General features: G+C 43.3%; 1 protein-coding gene across 8 annotated transcripts in view; it reads right to left on the bottom strand.

Annotated features, from left to right (window-relative positions):
• Positions 1-20,986, bottom strand: part of zbtb46 (zinc finger and BTB domain containing 46) — a 55,402-nt gene extending 34,416 nt beyond the window's left edge. Inside the window, exons 1-4 of one of the 8 annotated variants that reach the window (XM_034126523.1) lie at positions 20,820-20,986; positions 12,685-12,798; positions 1,859-2,082; positions 728-1,700 (exon numbers count right to left, since the gene is read on the bottom strand). In XM_034126523.1, coding sequence (XP_033982414.1) covers positions 728-1,700; positions 1,859-2,044 — 1,159 coding nt within the window. In that variant the 5' untranslated portion in view covers positions 2,045-2,082; positions 12,685-12,798; positions 20,820-20,986. Of the gene's footprint in view, positions 1-727; positions 1,701-1,858; positions 2,083-12,684; positions 12,799-12,984; positions 13,911-18,276; positions 18,386-19,671; positions 19,695-20,819 lie in introns of those variants that run through there. The other 7 variants (XM_034126522.1, XM_034126524.1, XM_034126520.1 and 4 more) reach the window with 7 other exon arrangements.
• Positions 20,987-27,014: the final 6,028 nt, after the last annotated feature.

Raw genomic sequence — 27,014 nt, 5'->3', positions numbered from 1 at the left:
TCACACCTCCAAGATTTAAGATAAGCATCTTAGGACTGACACGTTAGGTGTAGAACCTGGCTAATCTCAACCCAGAGGAGAAAAGAGGTCATTTTATACCATTGAACTGTAAGGATTGCTAACAAGCATTACAATATCCTCTCAGGATTCAAAGCCTCGTTCATGTACTGTAAAGTGTCTTGCGCACTGATTAACTTTGTTATAACAAAAGTCGACGGAGAAGTTTGATTGCACCTGCTGCCCATCTGGTTAGAAAGTGTTAGGAAGAGAAGCACAAATACGATTTCACTATAGTTACGTTTTGAAACAACACACTCACTTAATTATCTCACCCAATCGTATTATCTAGTCATTAACTCATTATTTGATGAGATAACGTAGTAGAGGCCAACAAGGAAACTGCATCAACTCTCGGAAACTCTTAAACCTTAAAGTCATCAACTGAGAGCCACAAAGTGTTTTCCAAGACATAAGTGCAGGTCTGCTTTCTTTTGGCCTGCATCCATCCTTACATTTTTAAGAGCCAGTAACAGTCAATTCCACCTGCTTTGGTGGCAGTAAACTAATAACCTAACCAACAAAAAATCCATTATAAAAACATTATTTGGATCTGAAAAAGCATGGTTTACTCTCACATATCATGTGAGTGCGTTGTGTGTATATCAGTCAAACCTTTTCAAATAAGGGAGACAGTAAACAGTGTATGGAGCAGGTTGGTCAGCCTTACCTGGGATTTCCTGTCCGTTGTAGTTCCATCCGGCCACAGCCAGCATGGAGGGCAGGGGAGACCCAGGCCTACTGTCCCGTTCCCTCTCCCTGTCTCGCTCTCTGTCCCAGTTCCTCTCAGCCTGCTGGGTAATATGCCTGACAGTGTCCTTGTTCTTCCTGTTCTTCCTGCGCCCTGACCCTGAGAGGGGTTGCCAGGACCCCTCTCCAGCTCCTCCAGCAGCCCCTCCAGCCCCAGCCTCCCCCTGGCTCTGAGCGGCCCCTCTAGGAGTGTCCCGGGGATGTGAGGAGGAGGCGGGGGACACCTGTTCCTCTTTGACGGTGACAGGCCTGTAGTCGTGTGGCCAGGCGGGCTGGGAGTCGTGGCAGGCTTCCTCCTGGCTCTCATGGCTCTTAGGGGGTTCTTGGTCCTCCTTGCCATACGTGCTGCCTCCCTCGTGGCAGCTGGCGATGGCTGAGTCCCCAGAAGAGTTGGCCGGACTGGTGCGGCGCACGAGCCAAGGGGAGGTGCTGCGACCAGACATGATGGAGGCCAGGGCTTCTGAAGCCATGCCCACGATTCCTCCACCTCCTCCTCCTCCCCCTCCTCCTCCTCCTCCTCCTAAACCTGCTCCTGCACCACCCCCTGCTCCTGCTAAACCCACTCCTCCTCCTCCTCCTCTTCCTCCTCCTCCTTCTCCTCCTCCACCTATGCCGGCAGCAGCCACAGCTCCCATCTCAAAGTCGGTCAGTTCGTCGGCCATCTCAGAGCGGATGCTGATGTCCAGCGCCGCCTTGATGAAGCTGTGGCAGGCCTGGACGATGTCCGTCATCTGCAGGTAGCTGGCGGCTGACATGACCTCGATCACGTTCTTACTGGTGAGGGCGAGGTGCGCAGAGTACATGAAGTCCAGTATGGCTTTGAAGCCTGTCGCAGTGACAATGTCCAGGTGAGTGACAGTAGTCTGGAGGTGAGGGTCTGCCCCTTTTTTAACCTGAAGGGTGAGAAAGATTATTATTAACAGTCTTGTTTATTTTCATACAGTAAATGCACCTTCTGTTATTGCTTTATAACACACAGAATGATCGGAGAGAAAAACAAGGACCTAACACACTCCCTCGACCCGTCTTCCCAGGTGTGGCAGTCCCTTACCTGGCAGTAAAGAGTCTTGAAGTAGCGTGAGGAGGCCAGAAGGACGTTCTTGTGGGCCTTGAAGATCTTTCCCTCCACAATGACACAGGCGTCGCAGAGGATGCCATGCTGCCTCTGCTCATTGAGCTCTCTGAGGAGCTGACGGTAGTGAGAGGAGATCTCCATGTCCTCCTTTCTGTTGTTCATCTGTTTAGCTGAACAAAAGCCTCTCCTCAAAACGTCTGCTGGGAAACAAAACAAAGACAGGCAATAGGTTTACTTCAGCTGTGATATGTGTATGGACATTTGAGTGTACAGGAGCAGAAAGATATAGTACAAGGAAAATGACATCAAAGACACTTTTCTGGCAACATATTCAGGTATTTCTCTGTTAAGTCCATATACATGGATGATGGCTCTAGCTATATTAAAACCCCTTGCTTGGAATGTCAGATTCATTTTCACGTAAGGGGGAAAAAATAAGTAAATTTAGCTGAACCTCTCCTTTCAAGGCGTGCCAGGGTAAGGATATCTCAGTAATGACTGTGACATAAAAAAACAATGACATCAATAGAGACCACATCTCAAATGCTGTAGTTTGATGTCTAAAAACAGCCCAGTAACAAATAGTCAAAAATCTCTGTGTTTAAACCGTGTCTGACAGGTCCATTGGTGTGTGGTGTGTGCATGTGTGTGTGTGTGTGTGTGTGTGTGTGTGTGTGTGTGTGTGTGTGTGGTTAGCTCATTAAAATCGTCAGTTAAAAAGCGTGACACTTTCACAAAACAGTTGAGAGGGAGAAAAACACCTCATTTAGTACAAACCACTTTATCAATAAACAGCCTCAGTTCCTTGTTATTTTTTTCTTCATCCTACTCTCAATTGTGAATATTTAATCATCTGTCTAGTTGAGACGGAAAGTCTCTGTTGAACCTTCACCTCGGTGTTTCTGATCTTTCACAGTTCAGTCTGGGTTGTGAACACAAAGTTTCTTTTCTGAAAACTACACAGAAAAAGATCCTTAATGACAAATTGTGGACCTGCTCAACTGTCAGTGAATGAAGATACAACTTTTCAGTATTCATTGACAGGATTGACAGGATTCTTTTGCAGCTTACAATAAAAGCTCAAGATTAGAATGTTCACCCGAAAAAGATTTGACTAGCTTTTGGTCCCACTTGATCTCTAACATATGGTTGGATTCATATTTCCTGATATGTTCTGCTGTCTTCAGGTTAGATGACTTCTAATGTAATATGTGAGCTAACTCAATAGAAGGAATGCAGGTACAGTAAAGGCCACATAGAAAGGATAGCAGAAGGAAAAAAAAGCCGACCTTAACATTGCTCCGTGTTGAACCATTCAACTAAGTGGCAGAACAACAAAAATCAACCTCATAAGTCCTTGCAAACACCAACACTCACAGAGGGGGAAAAATAACACACAAACACACACAAACACACACACAGGCAGTGCATTAGCCAGAGCATTAGCAGCCGCCGCTCCCGCTCTCGTCTTGGTGAGGGCTAAATCGTGGGGACGCAGAGTGTTACCAAACGCAGCAGTGATTTGTTTTGGGAACGCCACAGCTGTCAGCTCTCATGGGCCATTCTGAGAGATGACAGCTCGGGTTGGCCAAGGTGACAGCAGCGTTTGCTCGGGGGCCGGCACACTTCAGGTCATGTTTAGCAAAGCTCTGCTCAACCTGATGGCTTGTAAGATCAGATAAATCCACAGTGTCTCCCACGTCCACTGGGACAAACACACCTCCCATGAACAGCAGTGGACGGGCTGTAGTGATGGATGGAGTGACGGTGACAACTGCTGAAGCTTCTCTTTCTCCAAAACAAATATAACAACATCCCAAAACTGTCTTCAGTTGTATTAATGCACGGCTCTCTCACAACTTTTCACTTTGACTGGCATTTATTTAAGTCAAGGAAATAAAAAATAGTGTGGAGAATGAAGAATAACAGTGTCCCTCAGAGTTTTGAAAGGCAAGTTTTGAAGCAAGAGTTTTCTCCTCCAGCTCACATCTATTGGCAGTCTAACCTTGAGTTATTCTTTTCTTTCTGTATTGCCCTCATGGAGGTATTGAGAATCTTCACCTCTCACCTTTGCAGAGAAACCGAGGGTTTTAAAGACACAGTGGATCCCCTCCTCCTCCTCTCTTTGCTCTTCTTCTCTCAGGGCCACTGGCACATTAAATTGAATAGTCCCGGTATATAAGATTGGCTCTGACTGAGAATCACATACACACGACAGAAAAAAGTCATTTATTCACTGAGAGAAATACCTCAATACCTTTTCTACCTAAAGGATATCTGTCTCAGAGATGTTTGCCTTCCCTCCAATACAATGGAGGGGATTGCAATTAAAAGTGTGCTGCTCACTTAATTGAAAAACAGTGCCCCAATTACTCAAGATAATCCACACTGTCAGTCTTCAGTCAGTATTTTGGGGGGAGAAAGTAGATCCAGCTCTATTGTATTGGGTCTCAAAATCATAAATCAAACCACAAAGATCTGCATGACAAGATAACACTAGAGGAAACTAAGAAAATATATATTTGAAAATCTTTTTATACAGTAAAACATTCAGGATTTTGGCAACCAAGTATGTGGGACAAGGAGTATTACGTTCTCAGCAAATGTGCGACTATGAATGTGATGTGAATGTGGGTCTCTGATTGCAACCAACACCATGTTAAATGGTGCCTCAAATGCTCAAATGATCAGTGGAGGGTAGCACAGCAGCAAAGGACTAGGAGGAAGAGAGGGAGAGGTCTCATCAGATGTATTGCTTCAACAGACTCAGAGACATACTGAGTCAGTAGTTAGGCAGAGATGAGGAACTTTAAAGGAGTGCGCTTTGACCTCTAAACTCTTCGCTTGCCAAATTGGCTTGTTTAATTTCAGCATTTCCAATTCCCTCCAGTCAAAGACCCCTTTTCCAGATGAACCAATCCCAACGCTTGTATTACAATAGGCACATAAACACCCAGAAAAGCCACTCCAGTGTTCATTATTTATTTTCTCTGAGACCTACTCCATCTTACCCCTCAAGCCTTGACCATCAATAAGGCCAAAACTGGATACTTGTACCATGCGAGTACAGCCTTGGTTTTATTCCCACTTGACACGATAGAGGAAGGTAAGATGAAATGAACTTGTCGAACAAACAGGTAAAGAGAGAGAGGCAGAGACATTTGTGTCTCATCCAAAGCATTAGCAGCCTCACCAAGGCTACAGAAACTAAAGCTTGCTTTCAGGATGTCACAGAGCAGAAAAAAAGCTTTTCATCCCTCTATGAAATTTCACCATGAAAAAAAAACAAGGGAAAAGTCATCAGCAGGCAGGTTGACAGTCTGAGAGCGCTTATTTTGTGGTCAGAGACGATTGTTTCAGTAAAGCATGCAACCGGAGCTCCAAGTCCCTGTCACCCTTCTGAAGCCAAATCAAAAGTGACTGTCCTCCTTAACCCCCCTTCCTTTCCCTCACACAAAATCAAGAGCCCTGATCCCCCCCATAAAACACACACACACATATACCCTGCCCCTAAATACACAAGCACATGCAAGAACAAAAAAACACACACATTGACACGCTTAGCAGAGCCGTCACGGCATCACACCCGGTTTGTCCTGGTCACATCAAGGCAAAGTCACTTTAGGCCCCGGCCAGACGACTAAAGAGAAGAGACGTGTGATGGAGTGAGAGAATGGGGCTTCCTCCTTCTTGTGTTTCTCTTAATTCAGCCTGTCCCTCCGAGCCACTTTCAATGCCTCCTTGACCGCATGGGACCGAGGGGAGACAGTGTGCAAGGTCCTTTTGGATCAGAGGCAGAGATACTTTGTTTGCACGAGGTGTTTCACATTCAGAGCTTTCACAGCAGGCTCATGCTGTGATTTTATGGGGTATTGATACATCACACCACATCAGGGTCTTACAACACACAAAACATCTTCAGGTTGATAATATATGAAACACAACATAGTTTAATAAATAAAACTCGAAGCAAACTGGTCTGCTTTCTTATTATCATTCTTGCAGGCACAAGGTCTGCAGGTTTATTTATGTGCGTTGGCACTATCGAAGCAGTTTCATATACTCTCAGTTGTACTTATTTAAAATTAAGGGATTTCCAGTTGGTCAGGGCATATTTTAATTTAGTGGCCGGTGTGCTGCTTGTAAAATTGCCACCCTCAGCTAATCACTCTACATTCAAATTGTGAACCTCTGCTCAACGAATGTAACAGTTCTGCTCATTATTTGATAAAACGACTTTGGATGGACGAGAATGTCAAACTCGAGTTCACAGAGGCAGTAGTAAAATAAATAAATAAATTTCTATAAATAAATGAAGACAAAAGCAGACTGAGAAAATCTAAAAAGATGCATTTGATGCGCTGACTGAACTTGTTTCTGTAAATGCAAAAATTACTAAAGCAAACATGTATTTTTGGTCATTTAAATATAACTGTCAAAAGTGATAGCTCTAGTAAGACAATTGATAATGATCTCACATCATTTATCTCAGCTCCACATAGGTTTTTCAGCTCATTTTGTGGATACATAGGCAGCTAATTCACTGCTTTGAACCTCTCTCACTGCCATCTCATTAGCATTATTTCTATAAGCAGAAGCTATATTCAGCAAACTTCCTAAACTGACTGTATGCTCTGTCCAGCACCAAATGCAAGGCAGACATGGTCACCAGCTATCAACCATAACATAATGGAGTTTTACGCTCCTAACGTGTTGGTTTGCATCAAAACAGAGTTTAGAGAGTGGTGTATACAGGTGGCTGGAAACGTATATGGTAGATTTTCACATAAGTAACTTCGGCTAACTCATAAACTCTCCATACTGACACAGTGCAGCAATACATCTCCAATATTTATGTTGGGTCACACTATCAGTACATATCATTTCTACTTTTAAAGATACTCTATTTGCAGTGAATTCCCTCCTTTTCACATCTCTACTTTTATCTTGGCATTGTCGTTTTAAATCAGCAGGGAGGATGCAGTAAAAACTGGCCTGAGATTGAAGAAATTAATAATTGTGAAGAAGAAGAAGGAGGAGGAGGGGGATATCATGTCAGGATTCAGTAGCCAAGAATTGGCATTTATGTTGTCAACTATCCCAGCCTCAGTTACAAAAAAAGCAACACGTTTCTACGAGTACAAACTCTGCTGTTATATTTGCTGTAAAGTGTCCTTACTGTAAGGTCATTATTAAATGTACAGCACTTTAGCTCGACCAAAAATCGTTTTAAAAATATGCTATATAAATAAAACTTGATTTGATTTGATTAATGCAGACTTGCACCAGAACACGACCATATCATGGTGGGCCGTTTCTGAAAAGAAGTTGTCAGGTCTGCACAAAAGGGTTTATGTGTAAAGCGTTAAAAAAACAAAAGTGAAAAAATGACTTTAGCCTCAAGAACAAAGATGTGAAAGAGAATCTTTTACATTATATGATACAACATTTAAAATTCTTAAAAAGGTACAGGAAGAAAGCAACATTTTCCAATAAAATGAAAAAAATGACAGCATGCATAAGGGGAATTAAAATGATATCCGGCTGGACAATGGAGGCACTGTTCTCCGAACACATGACAGTATGATTCAAAACAGCCATTACTTCCCAGAGTAAAATCTATTAGTTCTTCTATTTAAAGAAAATATAAAAGTTGTATTAGACTGAGAAGGTTTACTGCTACTTTCTTCAAATCCACAATAAAATCATGAATGTGTGATTAATGTTACCGATGTTAGCTGAACATTTGCAAATGCGAGGCCCATTAAAAGGTCATTACGAACACTGGATGAGGTTACACATAGAGGGAGCAAATGAAAAGAGAAAAAGGTAAATAGCCAAAGAATAAAGAACAGTGAAAAACAGAGAGAAAAGAGAAATGCAGAAAAGATCAACTGAAGATAGGAAGATGGGGAGACAGGAAGAGAGGGGAGAATGACTCAGGCAGCCAATATTTTTTAAACAGCTTTGCTTCCACTCAACTGGGCATCAAGGCCATTATCCCGGGGTTAATCCCCAATCCGACGGAGCTGGCAGCCTTCCGGGACAAGCCAGGGTGGCAGCCCATCAACAAGGCAGGCACGGACAGAAATAACACACACACGCACACTCACACGCAGGCATGCAAGCTGCAATTAGAAAAAACGAATACATCAAAGCCATTAGCTGTGAATGCCTCATTCTTAGCGCCCTTTATTTTCTGTTGGAAATACAGTTCTGTTCATGTTTGCCTCTCGTTTCGTCTTCTTTAGACCTCCCTGCATGTGTTCCTGTCTTCAGTTTTCATGTTTCTTTTATCCCACACCCTCCATCTGTCCACCTTTATTCTCTCCACCTTCCCCATCACGCCACATTTTGCACCTCTATCTTGCTCTCCCTTTCTCCGTCCGCTCTCTGTTTCTTTGGCCGGCGCCCAAAAAGTCAAGGTGGAGGAAGAGATTGACTCATAGAAGGATAGCCATGTCATGTGGAGAGGGACCAAAGAGGATCCAGGAGGCTTAGGGAGACTTAGCGCTACTCCCTCCGTCCATCGCTCTCTTACAACTCAGTCCCCTCCGACACACACCGCCCTTAAACAATACCTGGACCCTCCACCTCTACACCTGAAGACCTCGTGCTTTTTTTGCGCATGTTCACATTCAGTGTACCTGCCTCTTTAAGCCTCCCGTCCGGCTTAGGACCCTTAGGACACTTCCGCAGCTCCGGGCTGTCTCCGACACCTGGTCCCATTACCTTTAGCCACGCAGGTGTTAAGCCTGGTGTCATCTTATGGAAATCCAGGCATAGTAAGGACGGACAGGGATCATCCTAGAGTGACCTGAAACGAAGTGTGACTCTAAGAAGTGACTCTAAGAAGTCCTTTGACCTGACTAACTTCACCTTGAGTTACTCAACAAACCTTTAAGCTTTAGCTAGTTGACATTCATATTCAAAACGAGTGAGATAAGTCATATCAGCCCTACCTATCTCTGTTTGTCCTTTTTCTATGTCTCCCTTCTTTACAGTTGTGCATGTGTGTGTGTCTGTATGTGTGTGTAGTTTCTGGGCTATCTTTCTCTCTAGGCCCCTAAGCCTGCTATGTCTCCCATGGTAACTCCCTGACTGACGACCCGGGGCTTAGCCTAAATTCTCTCTATTAAAAGCTGTGAAATGCAAATAATGAAACATCTCATTACCACTGTTGGAGAACCCAAAATGAAAGGAGGGGGAGAGTGGGAGAGGGGCGGATGAGGAGGACTGTAAGACAACGGAGATGCAAGAAAAAGAGGGCTGTACAGGAGGGAGGGAGAAACAGGAGTGAGAGCCGGAAATAAAGGAGTGGAACAAGGAAAGGATGGGAGAATAAGAAGGATGTGAAAGTCAGAAATAGGGGAGGAGAGGAGAGGAGAGGTGAAGGCACGGGAACAGATAGCTAAACAGTGAGTCTTTTGTTTGATATGTGTTGCCTTTAACATAGAGGGTAGCCAGGATTCTCCACCTATGCAAACACGGGTGGAGCTCTGATGAACTGAGCTGTGTTAGGAGTCATTTAAATGTCAAAAAAACGTCAATTTATCTAGTAAACTTTAAGATAAAAAGATCATAGTTGAACAGGATATTTGTTTGGAGTTGTTTCTATCAGCTCTATCATTAATCACCAAACAGACTTAATAAGAAATTGCAATACTGTACTCTAGTCTAGTCAAATAATGATTTAGGTTTAGGTATAATTCAAAGACAGGAAGGGGCTACTTCTTTGAAAAACCTATCAGTGTGGAACAGGGAAGTGAAATAACCTGCAGGGAGTGTCTGTGGTGTTGCAGCTCGGAGCTTCAATGTTGGGGTATCTTGGTATAAAACCCAGTTTCATCACTGCATCAGACTTATGATGTTCTCATCTACAACCTCTGATATCCCAAGGGACTTCAGGGGAGGGGGAGTATTGAGGGGGGACATTGTCAGTTTCTGACTTCTGGGAACTTTTTGTGGTTTTTTGGTCATAAATAAATCATGTATTTTTCTTTTGCTTTCCTCCCCCAGAGTTAGTAGTGAAAAAACGAATCAATACTTTTCGTGTTTTTAAACCAAAGCCAATATTATTATTTTTTAAACCTGAGGAAAATATTAACATAAAATTTAATTTTCAGTCATACTTGGCAATTAAAGATGATCAGTCTGACAAACAGGCTAAAAAGAAGCCTTGATTTATATCAGTGTAGTTGTTTGAAAGGGAAAAGGAAGACACGTGTTAATACTATTTCTGTGAACATTCAATAGATGACAGACAGAGCAGCCTGATTTTCTAGTTCAATTCTGTGCTGTTCATACACACGAAAGCATGCAACACCCGAACATTATAGCCATTTGTAATAGTTGAAAATCTCATCTGGGAACCAAGGGCATTATTATTCAGCTGCTAGAGGCTCCACTCTTCTAGAAAGGTTTTCCACAACATTTTAAAACCTGGCTGCAGGGATGTTGGCTCGCAGTCAGTGTTCCTGTTCATACCAGAAGTGTTCGATGGGATTTAGTGTGAAGGCCAGTAAAGTTCTCCAAACTTGAAAAAAACATTTCTTTGACATGTTAGAATGGAAAAGGGCTTTCTCAAAATAGGTGGAAAATTGGAAGCCTATTTTATCAAAAATATCAAAGCAAGCTGAAGACATCCCATGACTGGAACTAAACAACCAAACCCTTACATATATCAGCCCAGTAATTGGAGTGCAATTGAGTTTTTCAAAACAACGCTATAATTCACATTTTGATGACCTTTAGGTGAGCCTACTTTTGATTTCCACTCTGTGTGATCATGTGACCACTCGTTGATAAACTACAAAAATTAATCAACAGAATTTTCTTTTAATTTACCCCTACTGCATCTTACTCACAACTTACAATTGCTTTTTGTCTTCCAGTTTCATTTCTTTTTTTCCATTTAATCTCAGTTTAGTTTGAAAGAAACAACCACATAGCTTTGTGGCTAAAGTGATGATGACAGTATAGGTCTATAGAGCTGCTCGCAACTTCCATTTACCACCAACCCTGATCTCTGCCAACGAGCCTTTCAAAGTGAGTGTGTGTGTGTGTGTGTGTGTGTGTGTGTGTGTGTGTGTGTGTGTGTGTGTGTGTGTGTCTGTCTGCATCTTGTTGTCCAGACCCTTTCATAGGTCTTAAAACAAAACCTGTCACAGCGAAAAAGGAAGCTGTCACGACCGAGCTAGACACGACTGTACATGACTGTAGCTCACAGAACCCAGGCGGCTTGTTCCCGAGCTGTTAGAGCCACCAGCTACAAAGGTCTCACACTATAACACACACACACACATATATTGTAGAACAATTGATGATCAGTATAAAGGAAATGAAACAAAAAGCTACCATCAGGAAGAAAATGTCAAGAGTGAACATATGGTACAACACTACCAGCCCTAAAGGAATACATGTCTGTGAACTTAAAGCTAATTGTTGTTTGTTCAAATGTGTGGTTTTTCAATGTGCAAGTGAATGACTGAATGATGGTGACTCATTGCTGGTGGCCGGTAGCTATCTGTTGCCGAGGCGGGTGTCCAGAGAGTGTGTCTGTGTGTGTAAGAGTTACGTGGTGTGACTGTAGCTCTGTCAGACGGCAAACAGAGGAATCTTTCTCAAATCCACACTGGGCCGCAGCTTACAATGAGCTCACGCAAAGAATCTGCGTCTTACGCGTGTACTCACAAGGACAACAGGCACACCCTCCATCCCCTCTGAGCAAATATTAAAAGAGACTTCACTCCCGGCTAATCTCATTCACAAACACTCCTGAGCACACACAAACAAGAAAAACACATAATTTAACTTTATTAACCTAGTCCTTTACATGCAATGTTCCCTTATAACTTACCATCGCTCCCACAGCCTCCCGGACAACAACTGAACAGCACATTGATTTACATATAGATAGAGAAGTGTTTATAAAAACACATTTGTATATAATCGCCTGAGGCTGTGTTGTCACTCATCAGGCTGATCAAAAAGCAGCTTCTATACAACACTGATGAATCTTGGAGCGCTTTAGAGAATCTGTCCTTCAACAGTGGAAAAAAAGGAGGTGAGATAAAGGGAGAGAAATCAAGGGGAGAGGAGAGGAGCATCTAAATATAGAGACTCACATTTTGGAGTCAGAAAAGAGACAGTGAAGGGTAAGAAGGAGGGTGGGAGACGGGAGATGCAAGAGGGAAAGGAAAAGTGAAGAGAGATGGGGAACAAATAAGAAAGCAATATAGGAAAAGTAGTGATGAAGAAAACAAAAGAAGAATGGACGACAGATGGGGCGTCAGTGTAGCTCGAGATCGATGGTTGCAGAGCCTCAGTGGGCTTCTCCTCTACTGTAGCATTGCTAACTGGACTACTGGAGAACATGGAGGACACTTAATTTTGTCTGCGAGACTTAAGAGTTCAATATGCCGCACAGTGTATCACCACAGACGTTCATCAATACGTAGCATCGATACTGAGGGTCTGCCCCTTCAGCAATCTTTTTAACAGTTCCAACACAGACCGGCTTGCGGTATTGTGCTGAGTAAATTCTAATAGTGATCAGTGAAGACGCAAAATCATTGAAGTTCTTTGTCTTCCTTGTTTGTGCCGTGTTTGGCTCTTCAGGGAGGAATAGCAGCAAGGAAACTGATGGAAAACAAACAGCAGATTTCAAGTAAAGTTTCAGGGAGAGTTTCCTTTGTTTAAGTGTAATTGATGGAACGCTTCTATGGACTTTTGCATGGTGTGGCTTGAGGCTACACCACGTCCACTGTGATTGACGAAGAACGACCAGACAAATGCCTCACCTGGATCCTCTTTTCTGTCCTGTCCTCTCCTGTCATCCTTTCTACCTCCTTCTTATCCGTCAGTCTATCCACGTCTGCTCCAATGTGGTTTGACGTGTGACTGTCACCTGTTGGCTAACATGAAAAGCAATGGCTCGCAGGCTTTTGCTTCTTTTCCCCAACGACAGACATGGAAAGAACTCTACATTTAAGTACAGTACCAGACTTAAGGGAAACAAAGAGAGAGAGAGAGGTATAGACAATAGGTCCACTGTGCAAACTCCCATGCTCTTGCTCACCATCGCTAAGGACAACACCCACCTTGGAAACCTAGTTTTGAAGAAGTCACACATTCCCACATCGTGAGGCAGTGCCAGTATCAGGTGTCCATCCAAACCACCAACCACCGACAATCAACCGCCACCCCCTTCGTGACACACCAGCGCGCACACGAAAACAAACGAGAGAAGGGGGGTGGCACAGAAGACAGGAGGGAGAGAGGAAGGGGTGCGGGGTGAGTAAAAAAAAGAAGAGGACAAGAGATAGAGCCAGCCAGAGACAAAGGCAGACAGAATGACAATGGATGAAAGGAGGAAGAGTGGGGAAAAAATAAAATAGACAGGACGAGATGAGGTGAAAAGCACATTGCCAGCTCACCGTGTGCATTCACAGGGCGACAAGAGAACACAAAGACAGTAACAATGAGGATGTGTGTATGCATCGGTGATGTATGTGCAGATGCAACATTGGAAGTCACATCAACAAGGCCGTTGGGGAAATTTGCCCCTCACCACTGAAAAGGGGATGTGAACCTACTCACTTCTGTTCACATTTGGATTGGCTTCACCTCTATTGTTGATAAAAGGGAACTGACTTAGGGGAGCTCATGATGAAGTGTCCAGAAACAATGATAACCCTCCATTTTAATCACTGATTATAAAGTCACACTTTTTCAGTGCAGAAAAAAGAATACAAATAATCCAAGTTCTTCTCACATTCGAACCTAAAAGCAAAAAGTTATCTTAACAACAATTGTTTCTGTTTCAGCAGAAAACTGGAAAACACGTTCAATGGCTGCTAACGGTTGCTAACGGTTGGATTAAGGGGATGTATAAATATGAGCTAGGGTCAGGGGGAAGGATACAAATGAGAAAGAGAACAGGGAGAGGGTAGAAATGAGAAAGGGAGTAGAGGAAGGGTAAAAATGAGAAATGGAGTAGGGGAGGCCACAGGAGGCACCTGGCCCACTTACAGCAGAGGAGGGGGTGGAGGAGGAGAGGAGGAGGAGGAGGAGAGTTTGGAGATTAAGGAGTGGGAGGGAAAAGGAAAAGGAGAAGGTGGATGAGGAAGAATAGCAGGGAGAGGAGGAGGACGGAAAAGGTGAGGAGAAAATAAAAGAATGTGAGATGAGGAGGCAAGAAATAAACAAAGAGTTGAAATAATGGGAAGGGGGAGGAGGGCAGAGGGGGAGGTGAGATCAGGAGAGACAGAGAGGAGGTGGGGGCTGGAGAAGAAGAAGAGGTGGCCTTGTGAGGCGGAGAATGGAGGTGGTGTGTGCGTACGCTGGATGAATGTGTGCGTGTGTCTTTGTGTGGGTGTCTGAAATTATGACGAAAAACTAACACCTCACCCAAAGTATGAATAACCGACCACAACAGGCCAATGAAGGTTCAATCTTCTTCTCCCAGCACATTGGAACAGCCTGCCTATACCACTAATATCCCACTAATACCACCCACAGTCCTCGCTCCACCTCACATCAATGAATATTTCATGTCCTGATGGCACTTTTAAAGCAAAAACTAATTAGCAAATCCAAGTTGATCTGGCATTAGTCATATCAGGCCAATTAAAAGCCCAGTCCTACTGTACATGTTAATGGCAGCGAAGTGGAATAATTGTATGTTGAGCAGGGGAGAGAATGTTAAACAGGCCTTGTTAGCAGCACTTTAGCACTCTAGCCAGAGTCCATGGCTGGATTACAAAACTCTACAAAGCAGAATAATGTTCATCAGAAACACACACAGAGGCACACACGCGTTTGAAAGCGCCAAATGAAAACTCTATCCATTAATTAGAGTGTCGCCATCAATTCCATGGAGGTCAGGTCTGATGCTTATAGCTAAAGAAGATAAATATTTCCAGGGAAAATGATGGTTTTATGCTTTGGTAATAATATTAAACAGGGATCCAAATATTGGCAGAAGCTCACAGGTCAGATGTTAGGCAGTATCGGTGGGAGAAAACCATTTTCTTCTCCACACACTGTTTCTGCGGTCAGCTCGAGTCAACAGAAGGTTATGGAGACAGTTTTTGTGTGGTTTGGAGTACAGAAAGGTGTTGGTTCGTATTTGAGTCTTTCCAACCTTCCCTCTGGTTGTTTTTTTAACGCAGGAGTTTAGATTGAGACAGACAGCACCGACACACACAGACTAAACTGTGCTGCACAAAAAAGCGACAGAATAACAAGGGCTAGAACTCTTACGGAGTGGATGTCTGTTTCATCACCCCCCCCCCCCCCCCCTCCCTCCCCCCCCCATTTTCTCCCCTTAACGTTCCCTCTTTTCCTTCCTCTCTCTGCCTCCCTTGTCTCCCTCTCTCACCTGAGCTTTGATATGGAAATCTCTCACCAGCCACAGCCCGAGGCTGACTGTTTCTAAAGATGTATTTGCTCAAAGCCGCTCAATTTCTCATCAAATACTCACACTGTGTGTATAAAAGACAAACTCTTTCACTCGGAAAAAAACAACTAACAACCGCATTCAAATACAAGGCTTTCAGCTGTCTGTACACTGCAAAGACATTTTTTTCCAACCAAAACCTTCATTTCATTATGAGCTTATGAAATGGGTCTAAAAATATAGTGATCCTTCTGCAAAGTGTATAGCTGATATGACTAAATATTTGGTAGATACTTTGTGTGTGTATCTTTGTCTCTGTGTGTGTGTAGACAGTTATTTCCCCCTTGTTTACCAGTCCTGCTCAGCTAGATAATTATACTGCAATACGATGCCCAGCCTGCACATCTGAGATATATAAAGTGACAAAAAAAAGTGTAAGATTTTCAAAAGTAGTTAAATAATTTAGGGTAAGTTGGAAAGCCTGTAAAGGAAGACAACATCTTTTGTCAGTTTCTGGTGAAAGAATGAAAATCATGAAAACAATAACCGGTCCCGTGTCAGCTCATTAGTGGAGTCATATCAGCGGTTTATAATGAGGAAATTAGAATCACTGTCATGCAGGTCAATGTGATCTTTCAAAGAGTTGTGAACAGTGAGAAAACACTTTTTTTTAGATTTCAAACATAACGTTGTATATATTATAAACATTTGACAAGTTTCATTCAGGATATCTTTAAACATAAGGTGAGTTTTAGTTTGGGGGTATTTAAAAATTCAAAGCATTATACATACCACTATAAGAAAGTCACATTAATGCTAATTATTCTTTGCAAAAAATATAGTCTGAAGATAATATATACTATTTCTATCGTTTAAAATGAATGCTAATTGAAATGCATTAACCTGACGTGTGAAATGACTGCCATCCTCACTTTAATTGCTGCAATATTTGTTATGACAGCATCTGAAAAAGTGAAAATCCACAGCAAATGAAAGCAACAATTAGGAGTACACATAAAGAGGATTCTATTTCAAGGCTGGACCGACGCTGGACATTGATGCAATTGGTAACTGCTGTTAGAAAATGTTGTAAATTCCAGAAAAAAAACTCATGACGCTGATAAGCATTGTGTGATCACGAGGCTCTGGTTGGAGTGAGTTGATATGCTCTGCATTCCTAAATAAAAGAATCACACACCCTGATAAAAACACAAACTGAAAAAAACATATTCTCTTTTCTCAGGAATGTGTGATCCAAAAAGGTGTTTTGCAATATCAACAACTCCTAAGAAAGATTCTGACAACCTGTCGTTTTCACTGAACAAATACCCTCTTTGCATTTATTTTTTAGCAACAATCAAATTATAAATACGCTTCTGGACTTTCAATTCTTGCTTGTAGATTATACAAATTAGAGGTAAAGCTGAGAATTACCTCCTAATTTAAAATTCATAGACAAAAGAACAAAAGGAAAGAACAAGAGAGCTTATTGCTTTCATTGACATTCTGCCACACACACACACACACACACACACACACACACACACACACACACACACACACCACACACACACTACACAGCACACACACACACACACACACACACACACACCCACACACACACACACACATCACACACACACACACACACACAGCACACCACACACACACACCCACACACACACACACCACACACACACACACACACACACACATCACACGACATCACACACACACACACACACACACACACACGACACACACACACCACACACAACACACACACACACACACACACACACACACATCACACACACACACATGCACACAGCACACACACACACACACATCACACACACACACAACACACACATTACACACACACACACACACACACACACACACACACACACACACACACACACACACACACACACACCACACACACACAAATATTAACACCTACATTAAAAATACAATTTTTTTTTTGGAGAGTATTTCTGTGTGGTGAGCGCGTGTGTGTATTTTGAGGTGGGAATATCTTAAACTCACCTGTTCTATCTGTTGGGGGGGGAGGATGAGCTTGTCAGATAGGTGGATAGGGAAGACAGCTGTTACACACAAACTCTCCCACACAACCACCCCCCACAGCATTCGTGTAACCCCACAGGGATTAGGAACACCTGTATTCAGCACTGCACAATGAGCTATAGAGGCAGTTAAGCTAAAAGCCTTGGGAGTTATTAGGGGATGGGGGGAGGGAGCTGCTTTGGATACGGGGGTTAATGTTTGCAAAACTGTCTTGACTCCAAATCAGATGTGAGAATGATAATATTCACAGTGTGACAAATGGAAGACAGAGTTGTCAGAAAACTCAGGAGAGCCTTGGCGTGTCATGTACGATGTGTACACGCAAGTGTAAATGGTTCATTTTGCAGTGTGTTAGCCAAACAGGTGTTCCCATTAACAAGTGAGCTCCGAGGGGGGATCAGGAAGAGAAAACTGGCAGAGAGAGATAGAGACAGAGAGATGAATGGAGTACAAGGTGGCTAACAGGGAACAAATGAGTGCTTAGGGATCATTTGCCCTCTTTTTGTCTATATATCTAGGGAATGTACACCAGATTTAAACTTACTGCTCAGTTTATTGTCAGGTTGTCTATAAAAACATTTACTCTTGTGAGGGGGTAGCACACTATCCTCAGGGTTTGCGTAACTTAAACAGACTAACCTGCTACCACACAGTTCAGGAGTACCACCTACATACCAGCAGGCTTACACACACGCAAACAGTGAAGAGGCAAGTGTCGCAAGCTCCAAACCTGACTCCCACCCAAACCAAGCCCCTCGTCTCATATTCTCACCCTCTTTTCACACCCTGACACACCCTCAACGTTTACCACAAAAATCCAAGAGAATGACAACGCCACTTTCAACAAACAGCACATCAGCTTTAAACCAAGAAAAACCTAAAAAATATAGATTCAACTCACCTATAATGTTTAATCAACTTTAAAAAGGTCCATTCATGAGAGATAACACAAGAGGGAAAGTGCTTCAAATCCTCCTTTGCAATCCCACAAGCACACGAGCAGCTAATATTTTTTCCATCTTTCGGCCGATCTCGCCTACACTACTCCTCCACTCATCCTTGTAGCTGCTGTCTTGGTCTGTATTATATTTTCCCCGTGGAACACACAGATGGAGAAGGTGCAGACACACACAAAGATACACACATGCACACACTGATGTCCACAGCTCTTGTAATGGAAACACTACACAGATCTACCTCGGGGGAAGAAACCTCAGTGGTTGAGCAGGGGGCAAACACACAGACACAAAGCATTCTGGGAGATGTTCCGAGCCTAGATGCCAAGGTGTGGCAATGCCATTATAATTGAGGATTGTCAAGATTTAAAACAAAAGATAAGCTACCTTCTGTTCGATAGTTACAAAATGAGCACGGATGAACATGCATGCAACACGAGCTTACAGTAATTGAATTACTGAATAAAGACTTTGGAGGGTTTAACATATCAAGCACCAACCCTTAACTCCACAGCAGGGAGGACAAAACAAGCAGACAAATCCAGTGAGGCTTAAGACAATTTGGAAAAAATCACTAGATTGTCTCTTAATCCCACAGATCCAGTTAGCCACTGTCAAACAGAGTAAAATGCTTGGATCTAACTGCCTGTGCTGTTTCAACTCAAACTGAGAGTGTGAACTTAAAAGCAAAGTAAAACATGGCTGGCTGGCACTTTTAAGTTCCTCAAACTAGAATAAAATAAAAACACAGAGACTATTCTGGAGAGGCAGAGGATCTCCTACTAAATGTGTAGTGGTATAATTTGCCTAAAGTTAGCAGCCTAGAACGACTGAGTTTCTTAGTGTGTTTTCAGTGGATGTACATGTACTATTATCTACTCAACAACAACGCTTTGCATTTCCCAACAAGTGTAATAATTAAAGTAAACAATAAAAAAGGAATCTGTGGGTCAATCTAAGCTGGTTTTATTTAAAAAGTTGGGAAACCCTAGTGCAGAGAGGATGATTAGCTGAGCTCTGTGTTACTTTGACAGATTGTTTTGTTGGAGACTCACCTGGCAGCAGGCAGCGCTGGAGGAGCACGACTCACTGTTTACACATACAGAGCGTGAATTAAGTGGGGCTGTTCCCCTTTCTCACACGGTAAGCAAGGTAGAAAATGGAGGAAGACGGAACTGACCGGTTTGAGAGGGCAGACACAGGCAGCAGACACACACAGAGCAGGAGACAGACAGGGAAGCAGCGAGGGAGAGACGCTTTCAGCTCCAGTCGCCAACAAACACTTGACGCCACACTTTAACTCTCCACACGGATCAGATAATTATCAGCGGTAACTCAACAATTAGAAAAAAATACACCAACAGGCAGCACCATCTGCAAACAAAATCCCCCCTCATCTTGTCTTGTCTGATACTCTGGGACTGGGTGTTGACGCAGCAGAAATTTCCAGCTGGAGAAATCCCCCGTTTTGGAGGTTAATCGAGGGGAGAAGGAGGAGGGTTTAAGCCCTTGTCTTCCAGCCTCCGAGCGCTTTCATTTTGAATCCCCTCCAGACGGCTGCACGGAGCATCACCCTTTATTTTGTGTGTCATCATGGTATCTGTGCACGACAATTCCCCCCGCAGCCGATGTAGGCGATAGGTTGTCACGCTGTTCAAAACTTTGCTAATTTCCCCAGGATCGGCTGTTTTCATTCAACTCGATCAGCTGACAGAAAACCAAACAGAGGATCACGTATGTGTCTGCAAGTGTTGCATATTACTGTATATCTAAGCGTGCGGGATATTTCTTAAAAGTACAAAGAATACATGTGTGCAGGTGTATGAAATGTATTTAAATAATATTTGCGCAACTGGGTTATCCATTTAGTTAATTGCATGTCTTTTAATTTACATTTTAGAGCAGTTTGCCAACATAAACACAAGTCCAGACAAATTAAAGTAATCATCAATAGCGTTTTTCCATTGAAAATCACCTGCCTGTGTTCTCTGATAGTGTGTGAAATGTACAATGTGCGAATCAACGACTGACAGCGTCTCCAAATATCAACACGCGCAACAGACAGCTGGCGATCACGTATGGAACAGGTAGGCGTACTTTGAGACTGTCGCCTGCTCACTCGCCCGGCTATTTAGCTGTCAGAAATACACTCATGCCGTGGCTAACATGATGCCAATGGACTGGAATAAAAGAAATCAGCGGAAACATAAAGACAGGCCTTCATATACAGTAGCTTTTCCGACGGCCAACTGTAACAGCGCAACGATTTCGAGGAGTTTCATTGTGTCATGTCTCCAACCTGTGCGCCTACCAACTATCAGCTGTAGACGCGATGGCTCCGAGGCACTAAACTAATTGTTGACATGATATAAACGCATGGAAATCCTGCTATACCCGCCACCGTCTCAATGAAACCTGTTAGCAGAGGATCGGGGCTCAGTGCTGGTAAAAAAGGGAGCTACTACTGATATAAGGAAGTCAGACATACCTGTTACCCCATGGGGTTGGGGTGGACGCGGGTGTCGGTCCTTCGGAGTCCAATCTGGGTGTGGACAGCCTGGGAGAAAGAAAGGAGGGGATGTCCAAAGCACTAGGTACTGTCCTTCCTCTCCCTGTATGCTTTCTTTAAATGTTATTCCCCCTGTTCTCCACACTCCCCGCTAGCTTCTTCCTCCACCCAGCCACCTTTTTTTCCTCTTATCTCCTTTCCCTCCCCTGCTTTTCCGTGTTCTTGGTATCAGGAGCCTCCCCCTCCTCCTCCTTCTCCTCTGGTGCCATTTCTATGTCTCTTTCTTCTCCTGCTCTCAGCCCCCCGTCTCTCTTATCTCACTCCTCCCCGCTAACACATCTAATCTCACTCCTCCTCTCTACGTACTCTCTCCTCTCTCTCTCTCTCTTCTCTCTCTCCTGCTTTATCTACTACTCTCACTCTCTCTCTCTCTCTTCTCTCTCTCTCTCTGTGTCCCCGTATCTCCCCTCTGCTCTCTCTCTCTGGCAGAGTCAGGAAATGAGACAACGTGAACACACACACCGCGAGTATCCATCTGATCTAAGGCGAGTCCCACTCCTATAAGACTCCCTCAGGCAAATTATGTCATGTAATAAAACACGACATAATAATACTAAGATGACTACTCATAATAATCTACAGCTTTATTATTAGTATTATCATTATTATTATTATTAGTATTATTATTAGTATCATTATTATTATATTGTGGGCTAAGATGTGAGCAGGGGGTTGTCATGAGTCTCGTGTGGTTCATGGGGCTTCTGGTTTGTGCGTCTGTTGCCATAGGGCTCAGTAAAGACCCCAGGCTTACTGTAACTTACCCCCTCTTGTGGCACAAACAAGAAAACACCAGTCAGTCACAGTATAAAAAAACAACACTGACATTTACAGTTTGACACTGTTTGGCTGGAAAACACCTCTCTGAGCCATGTGATGTTCTACATGCAGGACGGTTTTTGGTAAAAAGTCTGGGGTAATTCCAACACCCTGACCTCTCCCCTTCACACATGATGGATTTTTCTCATTACACTTTGTACGTTATAGGGGAAGTTATGAGGGGGCAAACCTTTTTGAATGCTTGTAATGGACTATAGAGAGATTTGGGAAGCAGTTTCATAAACAGCTAGAAATAGCTAAGTAATGATGCAAGGGAAGAATTTAAATCAATTAATGTAGCCAAATACTCAAAGGTGAAAGAAGTACTCAGAACCTTTACATTTGTTAATGTACCAATAAAACAACATGCAAATACTACCTGTTAAGTGAACTTGCAGTAGCCAGAATACAACTAAATTGTTTTGATATATACCAGCAAAATATTTAAAAAGTTTAAAAGTTTAAAAAAGAAACGTTGCAGAAAATAGCCCTGGTTATGGCTCTATTATCTTTTACATGTTATCAGATGTCAGTATGGTTTCCTCAATTGGAATACAGCATTTAAGAGTTGTAGATTGGATGTGTGTCTAGTTTTTAATTACTTACATTAAGTTAGATAGTTTAGTGCAAAAGATAATGTATATATTAATTGTCTGACAAATAGCTTAACTACTAACTGTAGTGTTCAGAGAAATGAAGTGGAATAAAAAGTACAATATTTTCTGAAGTACAGTACTTGAGTAAATTTGCTTTTCACCAATGAAAGCACTGTATGTTAACACGTACAAGGCATTTGACTCTGATTAAAATAACTGGCAGTACAGTATAGGACTGCCTATATATTTTCTAAATGATTAAGTTAAATGTAGTATTGTTGGCAGGAGTGTGATTGTTCAATTGTGTGTAAATGTCCAGTAATGCGGAACTGTGGAGGGGCTTGTTTCTCAGGAAATAATGTGCTGTAATCAGGAATCGCTTTAGGTTTGAGGAAGTGGGAAAAGTTTAAGGGGAAGAGAGCTGGTGGCAAAGCATAATGTGTAGTACGTGGTGTTGTGTGTGTGTGTGTGTGTGTGGTGTGTGTGTGTGGTGTGTGTGTGTGTGTGGGTGTGTGTGTGTGTGTGTGTGTGTGTGTGTGTGTGTGTGTGTGTGTGTGTGTGTGTGTGTGTGTGTGTGTGTGTGTGTGTCAATTCTGTGTGTGGAGAAAGTGATGCGCAGCAGGGGGTAGAGCCGTGCCTCCATCAGTCTGGGTGGCTGGCTGCCGAGGGCTGGATAAGGGAGAATGTCAGGCCATGTGGATTAAGGCTGAAGTTCTGTAATGCCCAGGCACATATCGCTCTCTCTCCCTCTAAATTCCCCAAACACAATCCCTGCCTGAAACAAGCTGCTTTACTCAGAGCCGGTTCCCTCGCCAACGAGGCCTTGCAATCCGCCTGACACGACAAGCATGACCCCGGCCCACCCCTGCACCACCTCCTCAACATCAGCCTCCTGTCTCTCTCCCCCCTTTCCCTCTCCCTCCTCCTCTGTCCGCTCTTCGATGGGTTTAGGCATCATTAGGCCACTTACACATGTATTCATTCCTAGGAACACTCATCACAACAATCCACTCAGGAGGGAGAGTAGTGGTGTGAGGGGGCAAGCAAGAATTCTATACGACGGTGGTTTGTGTCTCTGTTTGTGTGTGTGTGTGTTTGTGTGTGTGTGTGTGGTACTTGTGTTCACAAAGTGTCCTTGAAACACAAGGTGATGCATGTGTTGTGGACTTGTGTGTGTGTTTGCATTTAGGAGGGGGGTTAGTGTGTCAGACTGAAATGCTGCTTATCCAATGCTTCTAAAGACTCTGGTCTTTAAAAATTATTGCTTGTTGTTTTTACTTTAAAGGTTTGTATCTAAGGCTTGGGATAAAGCATTTAAAAATCAGTCAGACTAGAGAAGAGACACACATCTTTTCTCAGTGCAGAAGTGAGACCAGATCCCTTCGTTATGACTTGCGTTTGAATAGCGACAAACTGTGAGCTAACGCACTTTTGGAAAACTTTTTGAAGTCGAGTATTAATTTGCTCTCCCAGCGTGCCCCCCTGCTGAGGAATGCAGCGGCGTAATTGGTCACATCAAATTAAACAGCAAAAAATCTACAACTGTCGTAAAAATAGCACTTGGCTCTTTCAAAGCCACATCCACTACCCTTCACTATCAATTTACCAAGGGGAACAGCTGTGTGCTGCCTCTGCCATCCTAGCCCTGCTTGTATAGAAAGCAGAGCCTGCAGCTGGAAAAGCACTATCTCTACCAGGTGCAGGCAGGGGATGGGGGAAGGCTTTACAAAGGAATATTTGGCACAAGGTGTGAGACAACAATATGTGTGAAGGTGCAGCTTAGTGATACTCAAATCAGTATTGGGAAACGACAAGGCTTTTATAAAGAGTCCACCCACAGAGGGAAAGAGCAAATTAAGAGTATGGGAACCAAGAGGTAGGAAGGAAGAGAAGACGGAAAGAATTGAGGGGCAAGAGGTAAGGAAGGAAGGATGGCATTAATAAAAAGTGGAAAGGAATCCAAAGAATGAGCAGATTTCTTAAGGAAAGTGATAATGAATGAATTGCAATGAAGAATGATACAAGGAGAAGCAGAATGAATCGAGGTTATTGGATTTAAAGGATGTATAATCATCTGGAGGATACAGAGAATGTGTTTGTGCCCGCTGCCCACACATTTTGTTCCTGTGTGAATGCGACATGCAGGGGAGGGGAGGGGGGGGGGGGGGTGTTCACACCACTGCCTGTCCTTGTATCACCCATAGGACTTCCTTCCCTCCCTACAGGGGCCTTTGTGGGTATTGTATGTATATGATGGAAAGATGCCGCTGGACGAGGATGCAGATAGCGCTGGTCCTCCTTCAAGTCTCTGTGTTTTTTGATAACGTCGACTCCTGGCTGACCTCACTCTGTCCATCTGCGTGTCTGGAGAAAACACATGTATTTTCCCCATTTCAGGGCAGGAATAATCTTCCTCCCAAATGAAAAATAGGCAGACTCAAATTCAGGCTTTTCATACGCTGCATTGCTGAGGTTTCGGCCCCTGTCTGCTTCGCTCTAACCCTCCTAGCCACTTTACTTCAGGGGAATTCAGATCTTTCCTTGTTTTTCATATCTTACCTCCCGCCAGTTGTGTTATGAATCCTACATTAAACTGCCCTTGCTGTCTCTTCATCTCACTATCTCCGTCTCTCTTTCTGCATGTCTACCCTCTTGATCCCTTCCTCCACTACCCTACCCCCCCCTCCAAATCTCATTTACTTCATTGGAAGTAGTAGGAGAACGAGAGAGGGAGATAGAGGAGTACAATACGACCTTCTCTTCCCCGAAGCAAGAACATCTTCTTATTGTGGAGGTCACCGTCTCAGTGCAGCCCCACGCTCGGAACACTACTCTGCTTGTTTTAATGATGCACATAGCGGAGGGAGAGGGAGGGAAAGAAAGAGAAGGAGAGAGTGAGAGAGACACGAAGGGGGGAGTGGATGGAGATGGGAGGATTAGGCTATTTTTTTCCACCAACTCTGTTCACCCCCACCCCCTCTCCTACCTTCCCTCCCCCTCTTCTGCTCAGAAAGTGCACCTCTCTTTCCACATCCATCTTGAAAGGTTCTTCTAAGCTGTCTAACCTCTCTGCAATATTATATATTATTGCCTGCCTCAACCCACACTGAAACCTGGGTTGCTATGCTACAATAATATGACCTCTCATCTCTTCTCCTTCACTACATTTCCTTTTTCATTGCTTCCTCTCGTTTCTGCAGGGAGGCAGGGGAAGGGGTTAACAGCATCCTCCGTTCAGTTCCCCCCCCCCCCACCAGGCCTCTCTGTCTCTTTAACGACCTTCTTGGGCTCAGTGCTGCTGTTAGATTTGACCCCGCTGACCGGTTGGGGTCACGACCCCATTCCGCACCACAACAAATTATTTCTGACCCTCACAGGGCTAGGATATAATTTGTGCTAGTTACAATCTAGCTATGAACTTATGTACAACCAATCTATGTATCTATCTATCCATCTACAATATGTATCTATGTATCTATCTATCTACTGTATCCATCTATCTATCTATCTATCCATCCATTCATCCTTCTATCTATCTACTTTTGATAGAGGAAGAATCCAAATAATTTATTTAAAGCTGATAACATTTACTTCATAATACAACGTATCAAATAACATGATCAGTAATAAAGAGAGTTCTCAGTTGAGTTTCTCTCCCCTGTACACAGCGTTATAGTTATTCATTGTTCAGCCATCCAGCTCACAGCTTTATTGTTTTGGTTCCCTCTCACTTACACATACATAGCATATTTTTCGGCCTCAGCAGGCAGCTGTTAAAACCTGATCAGTACCAAAGCTCAAACAAACAAGTTGGAGACCAGAGATAGTGAATATAGTGGATATTTCCTTCAGGAGTGGGGAGACACCAACAACAGAGCTTTAAAGAGAATTAATAATATATTTACAATTTGCCAAAAAGAGTGCCAAAGTTGCTCCAAGACTTCTGGATAAGTAAATAAGCAACTATTGATCATACTAATGGGTTCAAAATACTCAAAATGTTATATTATGTCAATGTTGTGTTTACAAGTTGCTTCACATGTTGTTGTCCTTCATTGACAATGTTCCTACAGAAAAGTATGGAACAAAGCACAAAGTCGAATGTGCTCATTATCCAGAATAGCCCCGATCTCCCTTTAAAAAGATATATCTTAATTAAAAACACTTGTTGAATAATTATAGGGGAGTAAAAAGTGCACGTTACTTCATATTCTACTCCGTTGTAGTACATGAGTAAATATAATCAGTTACCTTCTCCCACGGATACCTCCCTGAATCCGTTCTACCTGCAAAAGATAATTGAAATAAGATGGCGAGATAGAGATATAGACAGATATGGGCTGATATGAACTGCTGGTTCTGAGACTCTCAACCCAAATCCTAACGCAAAGCCAAAATTCCCTGTTACATCATCTCCAATCCCTTCCTCCTCATCCTCCTCCTCCTCGTTCTCTCCCTCTGCCATCCTCCTCTTTCTCTCTTATCTCTGCTGGCCTCGTCTCTTGGGGGTCGTTCGTTTTTGTCATAATCACCTTGGAGATTGGGGACCGGTGCCCATGGCAGAGCTGAGCTGAGCGGAGGAGAGGAGGAAAGAGGATGAGAAAAGAGAGAGAGGGTGAGATGAGCAGTGGAGGACAGTCTTGCGGGGGGGGGGGGGTGACGGCTTGTCTGGCTCAGCCCGGGCTAATGTGAGGGGACA

The sequence above is a fragment of the Trematomus bernacchii genome, unplaced genomic scaffold (assembly GCF_902827165.1).
Source record: "Trematomus bernacchii unplaced genomic scaffold, fTreBer1.1, whole genome shotgun sequence".
NCBI lineage: Eukaryota > Metazoa > Chordata > Actinopteri > Perciformes > Nototheniidae > Trematomus > Trematomus bernacchii.
Note: the sequence above shows the minus strand (reverse complement) of the source record. Positions and strands in the feature narration are given on the sequence as shown.